Raw genomic sequence first — 19,041 nt, forward strand, 5'->3', positions numbered from 1 at the left:
AGAAAGAAAGTCATCCTGGCTCTTATTGTTTCTTGCAACAAAGAGACGTCTTCATTAGCAGGCTGTGGGCGGGGGTGGAGGGGGTCTCAAAGCAGCGACGCTTGCTTGGTTGTCGAGAGTGAGGCAGGGAAAGAAGGCAGGAGAACGACGAGGTGCCAAGCCAAGCCGGGCTGTTCTTTTATCATCTGCTCTGTCGCTGTATTTTTTTACAGGAAGAGAAAAACAAAAACATTTCCATAATATCATAAAGTGTCACTTATCACTCACACGGCAGATAACAACATAAACAAACACAATCAACATCTACCAGACAACAACCCCCACCACCATCACCATGAAACCAACTGGCCTCCGGAGCCAGACAGGGACTCGCAAAACCTTCACCCACTCCGAGAACATGGGGAACATAACGCACCATTTCATTGCATGGCAGTTTGACGTAGAAAACCCTAGCCTTGGGCCCAGACTGTCAGAGATTTCTTTTTTAGATTCTGACATTTGTGCATCTCTGAGACTTCCCCAAATAGTGTTTGGAATTCCGTGTTCCATGCCCGTTCCAGGGCCGTACTTCAAAAAGCTGACCATACAAACGTTGTCTTCCGGACTTTATTTTCTATAACTACTTATAAAAGTGGTTAAAAGGTTTGGCTGTATATATATGGATGTCGTCAAAAAAGTCACATAATGGCTGATATGCATCCAAGAGGCTCTTAGTCCTCCCTGTGTCTGACATGGAAGCTGCTCAAGTTGCAGTCACGCCCCCAGGTTTTTAGCCAAGCACCGCTGCCTTCCGCACTCCAAATCCCATCCTAAATAAATGCCAGCCACGTGGCTGGCATTTAGCATCCATGCTCAAAAGCGTGTTTGCTAGGCCCTTCCATCATTTTTCCATCAATTAACTCCACGCTCCCCCTCTGGCAGTCACTGGCCTACATAAAATAAAGATAATTAATTCCTACTGTAGTTCTGAAGTCGGCTGGTTCCTTCCTGTGCGAGAAGGAAGCTACTACTTCTGCAGACGTGACGCCCGAGAGTCCCTCCGGTTTTCGGAGGAGAGACCCGTTATTTTACGGTCTTTCGCAGAGCAAATTAATCGCAATTAACGTCTCTTCCTCCACACTCAACTGTTCGAAAGGTCGGCGCTGTAATCAGCCCTTCATTAGAGATGGAATGTAAAGTAGAAGCGTTTTGTATCTCAACTCCGGCACGCTCCCGGCTCCCCTTTGTACTTCCTTTATGTTACGCACAGATAGAGGATAATTGAGTGCCTTCTCTTTGCGAGACATAGAAATCAATTATGTGTTTTTGTAATACATCAAGTGTATTGACGTGGGTGAGGAGGCAGTGCAGTTAAGTTGTCTGCCAGCCACAATGTGGATAAATCCTTTTGTTATGGGCGAGCCAGCTCTGACTGTGACATCTCTTATTAATCTAACTCTTTGTGCCTCGACTCAAGGGATACTCAACCGAGTACTCCTGACTCCCCAGTGGGAGGCCGTAAATACTCACACAGCTCTGGATTTTCACAGTTTAGAGCGTTTATTTGCGGCGAGGAGAATTAGGATCACAGCACATTGGTTCAGGTCTTCGTGGTGGCGGTGGGATTGGTTCAGGTCTTCGTGGTGGCGGTGGGATTGCTCTCCCGCATTGCGTTCATGTTTTGCCTTAAACCACTTGAACCCCAGCATCCGTATTATGGGGGAAACATTAGCCAGAAATAGTATCTACAAGCTCACAACACATCACAACATGACGACGTGAGCTTGTGGATTGGCTATTTTGGGGGCGAAGAAATTTGGTTTAGAGAAAGAAAAGTGGTCCTCTCCACATACAGTTGCAACTCACAGGTCCGTTCTACTAGGGATAAAGGAATAAAGTGGTTAAAAGTCTTTTGTGTCTTGTCTCACCAGAACCAGCACACGTCTCTCAATCTGAAGGAGTCTCTCTATGTCGGCGGAGCTCCCGATTTCAGCCGGCTAGCGAGGGCCGCCGCTCTCAAGGATGGATTCAAAGGCACCATTCAAAAGGTGAAGGTTTACTACACACTGTTAACACATTGTGTACTCACACACACACTGTCTCATTCACTGGTAAATACAATATATGTTGGGAACGGGGACAACGTGGTACACAGACATTCATCAGGTTGTTACCCAGATAAGATCTGTGTACTGACACATTGTTTCTGTTCCCAATAAATATATTTATTATGGTGTGGCTCTGCAGTCTATAAGAGGGTCAGTGGGTCTAATCTCACAAACCATTGGACCAATAATCGCCATATTTGTTGTGCAGACTGGCAGCATAGGCTACATTAATATCGCCACCATTTTTGGGGGGGGCATAAGTTGTTCCTATGTGGATCCCAAGATCCACATGAATCACGTTTTTAATTGAATTGAAGAAGACAGTGTGCAAGAGTCCTGTTTCCTACAATCGTCGGCCCATGTTCTCCTCTGACACACATCTCCTCGATTTACAGGTGTGCAAATGTTCTGCTATTTTATCCTTTACATATTATTATGCATGCCATTTTAGCATGTATATAATGTAAATATATTCAATGTAATGTAGGCGGCAACACATAGTGTAGTAGTCATAGTTATTCAGTTTGATGCCCATATGTTAGCCAGGTTAGTGAAGTACAAATCATTGCTGTCAGGCAGAAACCACATCTCCAAATGAATGAATGCTGTACTTTGTCATACTACAGACAGTGGACATTTCGTCCACTGTCTTGCTCTGTGGACTTGCTCTAGAACAGACTGCATTTTTCCTTGCAGGCTTAGAGTGTGGGGGGGACAGTGGCTAATAATAGAACACACAGAGTTTTTTGATGTCCTTCCATTCTGCTATTCTCAGATCTTTCCCTGACAGACTTCCAGTTCTTTTTCTCAGCTTTCTTCAGCAAAGGGCCTATCTTTTAGACGCCAGAAATAACCCACTGCAACAAAGACAGGATGTTACTGTGAGGACAGACTTGTCATTAGCGGTTCTCATGGCACACAAACTTTACTTGGTGACAGTTCCAAGTGGCTGAATCAAAGCCCTAAATGTCTCTCGCTCGCACCCGTCTGAGGGGGATATAATTGTAAAGAAGTTGATATGAATTCTTGCCCTTGATGTCCCAAACGTGTGTGTGTGTGTGTGTGTGTGTGTGTGTGTGTGTGTCTGTGTGTGTGTGTGTGTGTGTGTGTGTGTGTGTGTGTGTGTGTGTGTGTGTGTGTGTGTGTGTGTGTGTGTTATGGGTGTGTAATTTCCGACCGTACTTTACTGTATGTTCAAAGAGGGGAATGTGCATTTATATGTAAAACATGTTTCCGCTGAATCCATACAGCTCCACTGTGATGTATCACTTTTACACTGATCTCTGTCCTAAGGGTGTCTTCTGTGCAGTGGCATTATTATAATAGTGGGGGAATCGAGGGGAAACCCAAGGGGCCTACCACGTGATGGCTTCCATTGGGAAAGAGAAAGAAAAGAATGTAGCCTAGCTTGCTTTTTTGTTAGTTTAACTCTGAGATCGTACAAACGGGTCTATTTGGTTCCATTTGTGAACTCTCTGAGATGAATTAACACTGGGCTTCACGGTGGTGACTCAAACAAAGCTTGTGTGTTCTTATATTTGCTTTGGGGTTGTAAACTTGTGTGGTATGACGTAAGATAAGATCAATATGATAGGACGGGGAAATCAGTCTTCACAGCGAGCCAGTAAAATATCGAGCTTTGATAGTGCCACAGGGGCATTTAGCATCAAGGCACGCTAACAGCTAAATCTTTTGTGTCCATTTTACCCTTGACATGTAGAGGTATTCTGTGTTCAAACCTATGAGATATAACCAGTTGGTTATCAATGTGTCCGTACACAGACATGTGTTTTTGTCATATTGTGCGAAGTAAACAAAGCACTGATAAGACCCAGTTATTGAAATTCCACAGAATTGCCTGTATGCACTATGCACTATGCAGCCAGTATACAGTGGCTTTTTTTCTTTTCATTTTTTTAAGATATATTTTTGGGCTTTTTCTGCCTTTATTTGATAGTGACAAAGTAAGGAAATGGGGGGAGAGAGATGGGGAGTGACACGCAGCAAAGGTCGTCAGGATCGGGAGTCGAACCCTGTTAGTGGCTGACTTTCCAGTCTCCATTCTCTCCAGTCTCTATGGCACACATAGTGTAGTAGTGATAGTCCAATATTATCCATTTAGGCCTAGGGGCTCCATCTTGCACCACCCTTATCCCTTATCCCTAAACGTATTTCCCATTTTTTACTATTTTGAAAAACATTTTAAACTAGTTCAACTAGCCGATCTAGACATCGAGACATTGTGAGCTTGTAGATCGGCTATTTGAACTATTTAAGGGGTGGCTCAAGTGTGTTCCATGATTCATATGTGTTTCTGATTCATTTTGTATGTCCATGAGAATAAAAATTAAAAAAATGTCGATCACAAGCCATGGTGATGATGACTCCTGGCTGTATAATTAAGCAATATTACACGAGAGGGTGTGGTTTAACGTGATTATTGCCACGACAGTGATGCGGTCAGGAACGAGACGTAGTCGAGTTCCGCAAGCATCACTGGTCACTGGTCACTACGACCACAAATGTCCCAAGAAACTAGTTAGCCTAGCCACCGAGTTTGCTGCACTCTGGGAAAACAGAGCAGCTGAATTATTTGTTTTGATTAGGTGTGACGAGTGGTGCTCGTTTGAACCACGGCTAGAAGGCTGTTTCAACCAATCAGATTGCTTCCTCGAAACGACCTGTTGTATAATCCGTCTCATGGTTTATCCTTGCTGTGTGTTTATCTCAGATCACCCTCATGGGCACGCCCATCCTCAGGCAGGAGAACGCGCAGCACGCCAGCAACGTGGCCATGTTCCCAGGCCACCCCTGCTCCCAGGAGCCCTGCCACAACGGGGGCCGCTGCAACCCCCAGCTGGACACCTACGAGTGCATCTGCCTCAACGGCTTCTCGGGGGGACACTGTCAGAACGGTAAGGTTATTACAGTTAACCAAAACTGACCAAATAACCACAACTAAAATTGAAGGGAAAAAAAACATTTTCGTTAACTGAACTAAATAAAAACGATAACTGAAACTGTATTGTGTGTTTACAAAACTACCGTAACTAAAACTAACTGAAATGATAGACTAAATTACCTTAGTTTTAAGGGTTTTCTCACATCAATAAAGCTCCTTTGAATGGAATTGATAAGTCCTGGAAAAGACTCGATGTGATTGGCCAGTATAGTCACTAGAGAAGCATGGCGTCCACACTTCAGACGCGATAGAGGTCGCTCCAATGAACTGCATCTAGGTTTATATATCTATGGTTTGAGCCATCTGCAGGGTAAATGCAGGAAGTCATTTCCCCCCCGTCAGGGACCAGTAGAGATTACATTTTCATCAAGTTGAGCATTGACAGCCCACCATAAAACAATACAACTCCCACAGTACATTGCACAACTACACCACTCTCATTAGTGCAGCACATGTGGCAGCACACGTTTCCAGTGTACTGTCAAGTGAACTCAGTTTTATTTGTATAGCACGATTAGTTTGCATTTGGAAAGTTATGGAGGTCATTGAAATTAAAATGTTTGAGAATTAGTGGTTTCAAGGCAGTGAGATAAAGTGAGATAAGGTCTGACATGTATTCAGGAGCTAAGCCATTAAGAGCTTTGTAAACATGAAGTACTTTGAATTCAATTATGTATTGTACAGGGAGCCAATTAAGTGATTTGAGTGTGGGAGTAATGTGTTCAGCTATTCCTGTCCCGGTAAACTCACAGGCTGCAGCATTTCTCACAGTCAGACCGAGACAAGAGAAGAGGCATCTTCATTTTGGAGACGTTTGTAGTACAAGAACAGCGGTTCCCAAACATTTTTATGTCAAGGACCCCAAAATGTATTTGTATTTGGCCGCAGACCCCCCCCCAACTGACAGTGTTTTGTCCCAGGGACTCCCATACAAGATAGATAGATAGATAGATAGATAGATAGCGTCAAAATGTCCTTGAGCAAGACACTGAACCCCTAATTGCTCCCGATGTGCAGGTTGGTGCCTTGAATGGTTTCCCCAATTCCCCCGGCATCAGTGTGTGAATGGGTGAATGTAATGTACAATCTCTGTAAAGCGCCTTGGATAAAGGCGCTATATAAATGCACCATTCACCATATAGATAGATGGAAAGATATTTTATTTGTGCAATGTGTTTATCAGGTTCACTAGTCATTATATAAATCACAGTCATTCATCTGGGTGTTGTTGTGTGAAAGGATGCACGGCGGTAATTTGGTTGCATTCAAAGAACAGCTGTGAAAAGGGCAATACTTCAATCCTACAATAAGCACAGTCTTTCATTGTCTTGTCTGCACCAAAATTCATCGCATGCTCTCAAAACCCTGCTCCCGGATATTTGTTTCTGGGCATATTATATTTGGGGAAGATAAAAATAAATAATGAGGTTCAGTACTTGTTATTATTACGGTTCTGCTCTGCAGGAGTCTAGTCGTCAATAAGAGGGCTTGTCTGTGTGTCCAGAGGATTTAATCTTGCTCATGAAGGTTAATCGGCAAAAACAGTGAAAAATACATATAGAAAATACATTAGATCTGCTATTTTTTTTTTTAATAATAATGATTAATGGTAATCGAGGCAAACGTTTGATATCATCGTTGTATTGATTGGACGTCATATTGCCAGCCCTATCCAAAGCTAATCAAACTGCTGGACTGACAGCACCAGAGTTCTTGCACATACTGCCAGTTGGCCACAGAAGGACCTACACACATTTTTATACTCATGATGTTAGTTGTTACTCAGTATAGTGTGCGCGTGCGTGCGTACGTGCGAGTGCTTGTGTGTGCGCGTGCGTGTGGTGTCTATAGGCTATACAGTGTATTGTATACAGTACACCCATTTCAGATTAAACCAGTGCTCATGAAAGCAATGCCTCAACAAACGACTCAATGGAATATTGATGTAGTGCTTCTTTTTCTGGAGTTACACTGCTCTTTCATCATCCGCATGTCACAGCTAGACATGCTCACTCACTCCCCAGCTCCCCCAGTGCTCGCTCTCTCGCTCTCTCTCTCTCTCTCTCTCTCTCTCTCTCTCTCTCTCTCTCTCTCTCTCTCTCTCTCTCTCTCTCTCTCTCTCTCTCTCTCTCTCTCACTCACACACACACACACACACTATTGACCTTCGCGTGCGACAGGCCAAGCCTTTTACGTTAATTAAAACTGCAAACGCATGAAACACTCGCCCACGTTTACCATTCCCTTGCCTTTAGCCCTAATGACGAAGGCGTGTTCTTCATCGATCGCAATGATCTAATCCTCTGAACGCCCGTTCCCCCGTCCCCCCTTCCCCTCCTTCCCCCTCCTCCCCTCCACAGCCATCTACGAGAAGTCGGCCGACGGAGAGACGGAGGCCATCGCCTTTGACGGTCACACGTTCATCGAGTACCACAACGCCGTCACCAGGAGGTAAGAGCAGTGATGGAAGGTGAACTTAAAGACCACAATGTAGACATTTTACTTGAGTAAAAGTACTAAAGTATTTTAGAAAGGTAAAACTATTCATTATGCAGAATGTCGCTTTGTGAAACTTTTTTTTTTATTTATCTCCAATGGTTTAGCAAATTTGTCTATCTATTTGAAAATATCACATCTACAGTACAAGATCAAAATGTATCGACCATGCAACACGCTTCTGGCATTTCATGTAAAAGTGTAAAAGAGAGCTTAATTGGTTCAATCAATGTTTCGCAATAATGATCTACAAATTAACAATAAAGAAAGCTGTCAAATAATACATCCCTCTCAGAGGGAAAATAATCACTATGTCAGGTGGAAACCTCATAATTATGTCCAAAACGTACACAAGCTCTGCGCTGAGCTTCGAGCTTATGGATCTGCTGCTTTTGATGCTTAGAGTTAGAATATTGAGTTAAGAGGTTTCTGCCCGACAGTGATATATAATGAGTAAATGTACTGGGTTACTTCCCAGCGCTGTGGTTAGGGAGAGTAGCATATCCGCCAGCGTGGTCGTAATAGTTATTAGCTAAATGACTGCCGTCGATCCATCTCTTCCTCCCAGTCGAGCCGCGAGGTGACATTGTTGATTAAAATCACAAGTGCCAGGGCTTCGGGGTGAGCACTAAGTGCTGGATTAATAAATCCATCCTTTTCTCGGCATGTTGCTATCTAAGCATCAGCGCATCACACGCCGTCACTTGCGAGAACAAGCGTGCGTGCATAGTAATGCTGGAAACAGTGATATACTGTAGTTTAGAGGTGACATTGACGACGTTTTTATGTGGAGCAGAGATTACCAAACGCGTGGGCCGAGGGTGGGGGGCCCACTGGTGGGCCCCGAGGATATTGCAAGTGGGGCTCCCAAATAATTGACCAAATGCTATGATTTCATTGATCATATATAAGGGTCTAGGCTCTGTTTTCATTGTGATACAGATAAATAGAGACTAAATTATACTATGTGTTCCACTGATCCAATCCGGAAAACAATGTGTTGATTGGTCATTAAAATGAACACTTGTCCCGTGTGAAGCGGTCGGATAGGTGGGCTGCAGACGCCTTAAGGCCCATTCATACTCCAGTTTATAGGTGATGACCTTTTTGGTGGTCACCTTATCACCAAAAACTGGAGTATGATTAGGTCTTAATGACGGTGCAAACGTGCATGAGTGCTGCTATCTACTGGCTGAATGTTGTGTTGTGGGTTCCCAAACAATGCGTCGGGACCCACGTTTGGGTCAAGGACCCATTGTTATGGGTAGACATCCCTTTTTTATGTTTCCTATAATTTTGTAATTATAGTTTATTCAGAAGATTACAAAATAACATAAAAACGAAAATGAAAATAAATCTCAAGCTCACAAAACGTTGCACCGTGACACATTGTGAGCTTGTAGAGCAGCTATTATTTACTGTTAAATACGGTTAATTCATACTGTATACTTTGTTTGGGTTCCACCAAATGTATCTATTTGGTATGGCGCTAAAATAATCCTTTTAGCGGTTCAAAAGAAACCTTTTAGCGGTTCAAAAGAAACCTTTTAGCGCCATACCAAAAAGATGCATTTGGTGGATACGTTTGGGAGACACTGATGTACAGCAACTTTTTAATCTAATTGTGGATGTACAGTAGCTGAGTGCTGACTGCTAATGAGGCATCTTTCCCTCATTCCCATCTATATATACAGTACAGTTATGGGGGCTGGCATGCCATGCCTGCAGGTTGGCATAAGAACAAAATGATTATGTGATGATGCTGAAAAGACATCAAACATACGCCTCTATATAGCTGCATGCCTCGCAGCGTTTCACACAAACACTCTGGGTGTGAAACCGGGGCCACGGTGTGTACATGTACATGCACAACGCGCACATTTAGTACACTCACTCATGTTACGGACACTGTGTACATAATGTACAGTACACACAAACAACTGTTTGTTCAGCTTCTAGTCCATCCGTCTGTATTTCTGTATCTTTCATTTCCAAGCTTTCAATATGCTTGTCTTTTTTAGCCTGAGAAAGTATTTAGTCGCCAGTTAATTGGCATATGACGATTGTGATTAATGATGTAATTGTGTTTTGGGCATTGTACACTAGCTGGAACATGTGAATCAAAATTACATTTCCGCCTGTAATCTATAATACTCACAACACGTGATTGCGATGTGATGCGTTCTGAACTTACAGTTTTTGCCATTTCTGCTGTTTTCTTTAAAAACCTTGTATGAACATTTCTCAAGACTCCAACACATTCATGTAGTACTGTACATGTACTGTACACAGAGGAATGTCTGTCTGTCTGTCTGTCTGTCTGTCTGTCTGTCTGTCTGTCTGTCTGTACTGTGTAACCGTCCCTACTGCCCGTGTCACTGTCTTTGTCTCGTCTCACGTCAATGTCCCCACTGTCTCTCCTTTCCACCCAAGCCAACTGACCAATGAGATTCCAGAGTAAGTAGATTTCCACCCCTGGGTGTTTTTCCCCACTGGCTTTGGATGAAAGCCTAACTAACAACAACGTCAACTCCCACCCAAAACAAAATATATATCATTTTTTGATAGTTAACCCAGTTAACGAGATTACATTACTTTTTTTTCCCTCCACATTTTCATAACTCCATCTGCGTCCGCCCAGAGACATCTGCCATCTGTACCATAAAAAAAACAAGTTAAGATTTTATATTCCAGCGCTGTACCCCATCATTTAATTTGACAGGCTTTATTCATTTTCGGACGTCAACGGTGTCATTTGAAGCTCCATTGTCTAACATAAAAGCGGAAGCATGTCTGTCTGAATGCATGATAAGCATTGTGTTCAAACCCCCGAGAAAATGGATTGTTCCGAGAAAGGCGCGATAATTTATGCATGGTTGTAACTCTTCCCGTTACAAAATGAATAGCCGCCCACCCTACGCTCTCGGTACGCTGAATGATATCACCCGTGGTGTTGAATATGAATGAGACCACTTCATAACTGTAAGAGGTTATTGAAAAGGAAAAGTTGGAGCACCTTGCACTTCATCAATCCCCCGTTCTGCCACCAGTAGAAAGAAATACCTCTTTTGCTTTGACATATAAGGCCAATTTATCATTTGTCGAATGGCCGTGTGATGAAAAAGAAAATATTATGCACTTTAAAAAGTGTCTACACAAAAGCATGTAAATGCTTATGTTGGTTGTGCAACATCATTAGACAATATATAAATTACCCTTTTTCTTCAAGTAAGATTCCCGGTAATTAGCTTAGTTAGTATAGCCTCCTTTAAAAACAAAAGAGAGAAGAAAGAATTCAGAATTCTAGCAGTATGGATTGAGCCCAGAGTTCCAATCCCTGCCAGAGTCTCTGACATGTAGCCGTGGCCAGATCTCTTAACTGTAATTGTGAATAATTACAGCTATGCCTCTCAGCTGTATAAGAGGAGGCAGTGACATGTTAATCGCGGATTTGTCTCGCAGTCATGAAATAGACCTCAAACTCCCATCTCTCTCTGAAGGCGGGGGTTAGCCGCATAGCCGCAGGCGTCCATCTCACTGTCCTACAGTGGTCCTCCTTGGAAACAGACTGTGCCTGAGTTGAATGCGTGTCACATCCAGTAACGACCGCAGCCACAATTGAAATGAACGCCTCAGTCAACCGCTGCTTGGCAGAACACTCTGAACAGAGTGGTGATCAAATGAACCCGATTTGAACTTTGTAGTGGAAATAAACGAATTCCTTTTAACCCATTAAAACCGGAGAAGCATCCGTGTCATTTTAGATTTTTTTTGTGTTAGCTATTCAAAAGTAGCAGTACAGTGTGAGAGCTACGGATCTGGAAAGCATTTTGTAGAATTGGCCTCAAGTCTTAATGGTTTAAGAGCCCATTAAGAGCCCAGTGAGGCCAGTGTGTCCAACAGTCGCCCCTGGGTTAATGTGTCTGTTCCTACTTACAGCACAGCCCCATGCTTCTTCATCCACCTCCCTCCACAATCTCTTTAATCTTCAGGTCAATTGGTCGATTTTGCTCTATTGGACTGACCAATCACATTTGGCCATTTCTCCCTGGCGATATGAAGGTTGACCCCATTTTCTGTCGATTGCCCTACTTCTTCATGTTCACCGCTTCAATCTCTCATGACATGTAATAATTGGCACTGCAGGCAAGCCGTGCAGAACCATCATTTTTAATGGAGCCGTCCAATTATTGAACACTAGACAGAAGCAGCCTGTGAGCTGCGCTGCTCACAAGGACATGATGCAGTGTATGTACATGTACATGTGCTGTAGTCTCAGTGTTCTGCTATGCAAACATGTCATTTCTGTAAGGATGGATGTGCTCTTGAGGACCTCAAATAATGTCGCTAAGCTTTGATCACAGCTAGGCCCAACTCTAGTCTACGCCTTGATCCCACGCACAGAGACGCGTGGGATTTGTTCTAGCGCAGAAACCGTTGTGGTTTCCACAGCTCTAGAAGTAAAGTAGACAGTCCCCCCGGCCTCCCCCGTCCGCCCCGTTTGCGGACCTTCTGTGAATCACCTGCTTCCTTTCTTCTGGCCTTGTTGCATTTACCTTGCATGCCCTTGACTCTCTCCCCTGCTCCCTTTAAGTCCTGAATCACTGGAGAACCCTTCTGACCAGAGGTGAGTCTCCAACGATGCGATTTTAGCTGTCAGCGTTTTGCACTACTAGCACAGTGGTTCCGAATCCCAACCTGCTGTGGGCAGGCAGGATATCACAAGTGAGCCCCCGAATAATTGGAAAAACATTAAGGCTATTATGTTTACAGTGGCACCCCAAATCAAAGTTTTTTCCTACATAATTGGAAATAGATTGGTGCAAACTGATTTGTGCCAAATCAGATTTGAATCACATTCCTTAGCCTTGTTTCAGATCTGGAGTCTGGACAGGAAATCAGATTTGGGCTGGATTTGGGCTGCCAGTCAAAAAAGAAACCAACTGAAGAAATTCATGGTATTAAGTAATTTAAGACCTTACAAAATATAGTTTTCACTGTGCTACAGATGAAGATGGAACACAATCCATCGTTTGATCATTAAATTCCGAGTCTGAAGCTGCGTGGCGGCCGCGTTACGCGGTCAGATAGGTGGGCCACGAACGCCTTTCGGGGTATTTTCAAGTGGGCCCAGTTTGTCCAGAACAGGTTGGGAACCACTGCACTAGCACTGCTGCCATGCAGCGTCCGGCATGCTGCCAGCGTCCCCCACTAGCATGCTGCCAGTCCCCCTCCCCCGACTCCTCTCCATTCGCTCTCCACAATGGTTCACTGGTTGAACTCCTGGTTTAAATACCTCCGCAGAGAGAAAAACAAACAAACACATACTTTTTTTTATGATTCGTATTCTATAGATTGTACAAATTAGACAACATACATGTATTACTATGTATATTTGTAATACAGTAAACACAAAACCAAAACATTTGGTACAATTTCGGCAAGAAAATAATAAAATGAAGAAAAGAATACAGGTACACAACAATACAATAAGACAATGGACAGTGGGTCAAACATGAGTCATTTCCGTGCATTTTTCAAGCAGGGCCCTTAGTGTATACCTCCCACTGTTCTGTCTATTTTATTCATAAGTCTGAAACAGAGACTCCATTGGTTGTGCTGTTCAGATACTGTGACCAGCAGGAATGATAAATATTCACTTCATAAAGTTGCTGTCGGGCAGAAACCTCGTATCTCCATAGTTCCACGTATCATGTTATGTTTTCGTTGTTTTTGTAAATGAATGTCCTACTACTGCACATCTACAGGCTTACAATGCACCGCAATGTGACTCATTGTGAGCTTGTAGATCAGCTATTTTAGACATTTTTGGGAAAAGTTGAAAGTGGTTAAGTGTCTGTGGGTTTTATAAATATTATTTCATAACTACATCGGCTCCATCGGAACACAGTAGGTTATTTTTTTCTCTGTAACTGTTTGGGTATGGCCGTATTAGGGACATACAAGGTTTCCCCCCGACAGCGACCGTATCAACGTCAGTCGGCTCTGTTCGCTGTGAGCTCCTTTCAACACATTTTGGGCGGGAACCCATTTTGGTGTTAGCATCATGTCGTGCTTTATCTATTCTTGTAGGTCTGCTATTTTTGAAAAATCGAAGAGCGACTGACATAGAAGACATTTTTAGAATCTGATCTCAGGTCAGAATGCAAACTGTCAGGATGTAGAAGACATTTTTTAAATCTGATCTCAGGTCAGAATTGGTTAAAAAGAGGCTGATTCATCCAGCAAGCAGCAGCAGCATGGCATGCTGTCTCTATGCAGCGGGCTCCCTGTGTTCTGTTCATGACTGCCCCCTAGAGTTCATAGGGTGGAAAGTACATTTGGTACATGATTAAAAACTCTGAAACACTAGCTCCTCTATATAATCTCAGATAGAGTGCCCAGAAATGTGCAGAAAGTCCACACTGAAGTCAACGGACACACTACATCGATACATAGATATTTATTTTTATAAATCGAGAATTTTAGTTATGATATGCCTAACCGTTTTAATAACCTTGACCATATAGTACTGACAAGTCCATGGAGATTTTTTGCACCTTTATGCTGTACTATAGTTTATGAGGCAAGTCAGAAAGTTAACCAAAGTCTGGAATGGCTTAGTTATTATCTGTTTTTCTTTCTCCCCCCCCCGTCTACATTTTTGGAATCCTATTGAATCCTACCTTATTATTTGTGTTTACCTCAGCGGATTCACTTAATCAGCGAGGCATACATTTGCAACCTAAGCAGGAGTTTTTGAAGGAGAAAATCAAATTCACTTTTTTGGATGTCAATCCCCTGAGATGAGCCTGTATTTCTGTTAGCTTGCCTCAGGCCAGACCTCAATAGAGTGGAAAACAGGGCAAAACACCCTGATGCTCTCACTGTCCCAGTTCAATAAGCAATGTTAAAGCTGCACTATGCAGTAACTGTCCTGTTCTGCCCCGGGTTTGAACCTGAGCAAGTGATGGCATTTTTAACAGCTAGTAGAGCCTGCCTGATTGCTTTCAATGGAAGAGCAGGGAGACCTAATACAACCACCCCAATACATTCACAAAATAAATGACATAATAGAGATTTACTTTAACTCCATTTGGGTCCATTTTGTTATGTTTGCACTCTCTCAGAGTCACACGCGGATAAAATGAATGAACACTGAGGATTGAACTATGTGCACAATAAAATAAAAAGTTTTGAGTTAGTTTGAGAAGTTATTATGACAGTCTCTCCTTTTGTCTCGTAAACTGATGATGAAGGGCTGTGTACTGAAACGTTGTTCGTTCCCAATAAATAAATGTTTTATTATTTGGCAAGTGGGGAAAAAAAGTACACAGTATAAATCCCAGAGTTGTTAAATTAATAACACTCTGGATTTTATTGTGTAATAACCCAACACAACAGATTAAACCCCTTCCCCCCCTTTCACTGTCCTGATGTGTTTATGGTCACATGTTTCCCCATTTGCTATTCTGATTGGTCTGTCTTGTCTTGTCTTGTCTGCAGTCCTGTGTTGTGTTTTCTTGTATTATTGTTTTGTGGCGTTGTGTGTTGCTGTGTGGGCGTCCTGTGTGTTCTTGTGTTCGCCTCCTGTTTGTCATAAACACTCCCCTGAGCGCTACCTTTGAAGACTGAGGAAGGGGCTCCGCCTTGGCAGCTGTGCAGACACACTGTAGCACACAGATATGCACACGCTCGTGCACAGAAACACGCAGGCAGGCACACGTTGAAAGAAGCCATCTCTTTATATTATCTTAATGTTTGTCCTTGTTCTCTCCACTTAATGTATGCATGCGCTTGCGAACGAGGTGTGCATACACGTTTTTCTTTGCAATCTACATTGTGTGCGTGTGTGTGTGTGGTTAATTATCGCCCACCGTAGCATTGCATACCGGTACATTAATAAACGCACACACACACACACACACACACACACACACACACACACACACACACACACACACACACACACACACACACACACACACACACCATACACATGCACAGTTGCACACACACACACACACACACACACACACACACACACACACACACACACACACACACACACACACACCACGCACGCAGAATAACAGGCTCACTGTAGGATGGGTGGAAGTGGTCCAGACTCCCCTACATCGCTCTCTTCCCCGTAGCTTCAGCAATCAACAGACAGGAGATCAAACAGCAGCTCATATAGTGCTCACACACACACGCACGCACGCACGCGCACACACACACAAACACAAACACACATACACACACACACACGTGCGCACACGCACACACACACACACACACACACGTGCGCACACACACAGGACACACAGGAAGAGCGGAGCAGCTATGCAGCACAAACGCAGTTGGAAGCTTAATAGCAAAACAGCTGCCTGCCACTTCTCCACTCACTGTGCATCCTGATGACTCTTCAAGACAACAAGGCTGGCTTTGTACTCTGCTGTAAGGCAGTGTCGCATGCTGAAAATATAGCCCATCCATAAGCTCACAGTGTTATAATATAAATATAGCCGATCCATAAGCTCACAGAGTGTTGTAATATAAATATAAATATAGCCGATCCATAAGCTCACAGAGTGTTATAATATAAATATAGCCGATCCATAAGCTCACAGAGCGCTGCGGACGATCGGCTATTTTCTGTATACATTAAGTACATTAAGGCCAAAAGCCAGACTGACTACTTGACTGAACAAACAATCAGCCTTGGCCATTAACCGCATACAGCCAGTGAAGATGGCTGCCGCTGAAAGGCTCGGCAGCCCCGGAGAATTTGATTTTCTCTCACATTACAGCCACACAACCACTGCTCCTCTCTTCATACCCTGACTACGAAACAAACGACAACAAAAACGCCCACTCACGCCCGCGAACAGTACACACCCGCTGCGCTTCACATCCAGACACTTAACCGGGTTAACCTTCCGAGCAGCTGCGAAGAACGGATCTCCGGAGAAAAGAGGAAAAAAAAAGGTCCTGTGCCATTATCCGTGCTAACGTGTGTCTGTTAATGTTTGGCTCTCCCGCAGCGAGAAGGCTCTGCTGGTGAACAAGTTTGAGCTGAGCATCCGCACGGAGGCCACGCAGGGCCTGCTGCTGTGGAGCGGCAAGGCGGTGGAGCGCTCCGACTACATGGCCCTGGCCATCGTGGACGGCCGCGTGCAGATGACCTACGACCTGGGCTCCAAGCCCGTGGTGCTGCGCTCCTCGGTGCGCGTCAACACCAACCGCTGGATACGCATCAAGGCCAGCAGGTAAGGCTCGTCCTCACCGGGGGTTGCTGGGGAATATTACGATTTGGGTTAAAAATAATGTTAAATTGCTCTTTATTGCCCGCAATTTTCAAGATACAGTCTGGAGAACGGAAGCTCTGATCATGAGAAGCAATAAAGCGGAAGTGAAGCCTCCTCCCCACTTCCGTTTCGTCTTTTCAGTCACGCAAAGTTATCCTAATATAAATCGAAATCACCTAAGCATATAGCTTGCTGCTTAGCAGAAATGGAAATTAAAAACAAATACATTTTAAATATATTTTCGTGAATGGAAATGATTTCGGGAGGTGTAGTTCCAGACTCTATATAGCATTCGGAGATTGTGGAATATGTTGTCTGGCTACGCAAGACTAGTAACAGTGGGTATCTCCTGTCTCTCCTGCTCTTCAGCAACAATTATTTTTTTCTGGTTGGGATTTATCCAACCAGGAGAGAGAACTCAAGCAAGACACAGGAATGTGAGAGTGGACGTGAAGAAAAATTGGATCTCATTGTTTTTATTAATGAGATATTTTATTACAAAAACGTAAAAAAACGTACTGGCTGATTTGTTTCCAGAAATTCCAGGCTACTGTTTAAGCGGTTAAAGCTCTCAACGTTACCTCCTCCTGGGTTCCATTGTATCAGTGAAGAATTATAAATTTTAGTCATCTAAGATCTAAGTCAATATTTTCTATTCTGTGAGTGTATCCCTGGATACTTGAGTTTCCATATTGTATTACATACGCTGTGTAGATGTGGTGGACCCACTGGACTCACTCAGTAACTCTATCAGCCAAGGTTTATTTTAATCCTCAATATCAGTTATGCAGAGAGAGATTTTTTTTATATATTCTTTTATATTGTTGCATCCCTGGAATCAGTAGCAAAGAATCCTTCCTTGTTAGGTATCATTTTTAGGAAAACAATGCTGCTGGTTACAACATAGGATAGGATACGTTGATTTGGCAAAAAAAAGAAACCTCAAATGATTCCACCATAGGATATGCCATAATGTCAATGCCAGCAGCTCTTGCATGACTCTACTTTTCTAGGACAAAACAGATATCACTTTCAACTCGGCTGTTTTGAGAAAAAAGATAAATTGTAACGTGTCCCGACTCAATATGAGCCGTTGTGTGTTGGTGCAGTATTTTTGCCTTTTTTGAAATAAGGCTTAACCACATGAACCCTAGCAGTTCTATTCCTGGGCGAATATACGGCGACAAGAGCTGATGTACAAGCCCACACATTTCTAACTGGTGTGAGCTTGTAGATATGCTTTTTGTAGAGGGAAAAAAGTAAGGGGACTAGTATAGGCCTCTGGGGGTACGCAAGTGTCCTTGGTTTGTATTGTCAGCCTCATAAAAAGTCCCCAAATCTGGAATTTAACATTAAAAGAAAATCAATGTTGGATTTTGAAATCCTACCCGTAGTTTTTAGGGGAACTGTAGTAGGTGTTAAAGGAGATAGCGTTTAGAAAGAGAGCCAAACCGTGATGAAACTTGGCAGTGGCCGTTTAGCGGCGTGCTGTTAAAAAGCTGTTCTTTCTTCTGAAACTCCTCACACTACTGTAGCGCGTGCCAGTGTTTAGTGCAGTGCCATCTATAATGAATGGAATTTCCAGCCGCATCTGTCAGTGGTTTAGGCAGCCTTCTCTTTTTTAATTTTTCAGAACGCCACCCAGCACCCAGCCTGGGGAGTTATGTAAGCGCTTAGCGCTCTGATGGCGCAGCCGCGGCGGCCTCCTCGCGGTGCTCCAGATTAAAAGGAAGTTATTCAAAGTGACGTGCACGCATCGACGAAAAGAGACTGGCTGCTGAATCTGTCTCTCTTGTCCACTTTCTCCATTCTTTTTCCATCTCTCTCTCTCTCTGTCTCTGTCTCTGTCTCTCTCCCTCAGAGCGCTTCGGGATGGCTCTCTACAGGTGGGCAACGAGGCGGCGGTGACGGGGTCGTCACCCCTGGCAGCAACACAGCTGGACACTGATGGAGCGCTCTGGTTGGGTACGTAGAAAAGCACCAGCTACCAGACCTCATCCATAGAGACTGGGAAACACTACATGCATCACACCATGGTAATACTTGGAATTCTCCAGCACTTTTCCAGCCGCTGTTAGCAGGCTGCTAGCGGTGAGCAATGAACTCATTGGCTCTGCAGAGGATAAGTGTATAGGGCCTATACTATAGGCTCTGGCGGAGGGAGGTGTGTGTGTGTGTGGTGGTG

The 19,041-nt window shown here is 43.7% G+C and overlaps 1 protein-coding gene across 4 annotated transcripts in view; it reads left to right on the forward strand.

Annotated features, from left to right (window-relative positions):
* The window catches only part of agrn (agrin), a 347,396-nt gene that overhangs the window by 321,333 nt on the left and 7,022 nt on the right, over positions 1–19,041 (forward strand). For all 4 annotated transcript variants that reach the window (XM_080763911.1, XM_080763912.1, XM_080763913.1 and 1 more), the window contains 5 exons: positions 1,911–2,027; positions 4,819–5,002; positions 7,410–7,500; positions 16,593–16,817; positions 18,718–18,821. In XM_080763911.1, coding sequence (XP_080620037.1) covers positions 1,911–2,027; positions 4,819–5,002; positions 7,410–7,500; positions 16,593–16,817; positions 18,718–18,821 — 721 coding nt within the window. The remainder of the gene's footprint in view (positions 1–1,910; positions 2,028–4,818; positions 5,003–7,409; positions 7,501–16,592; positions 16,818–18,717; positions 18,822–19,041) is intronic.

Source organism: Protomyctophum bolini (genome assembly GCF_963924005.1).
Source record: "Protomyctophum bolini genome assembly, chromosome: 5".
Lineage (NCBI taxonomy): Eukaryota > Metazoa > Chordata > Actinopteri > Myctophiformes > Myctophidae > Protomyctophum > Protomyctophum bolini.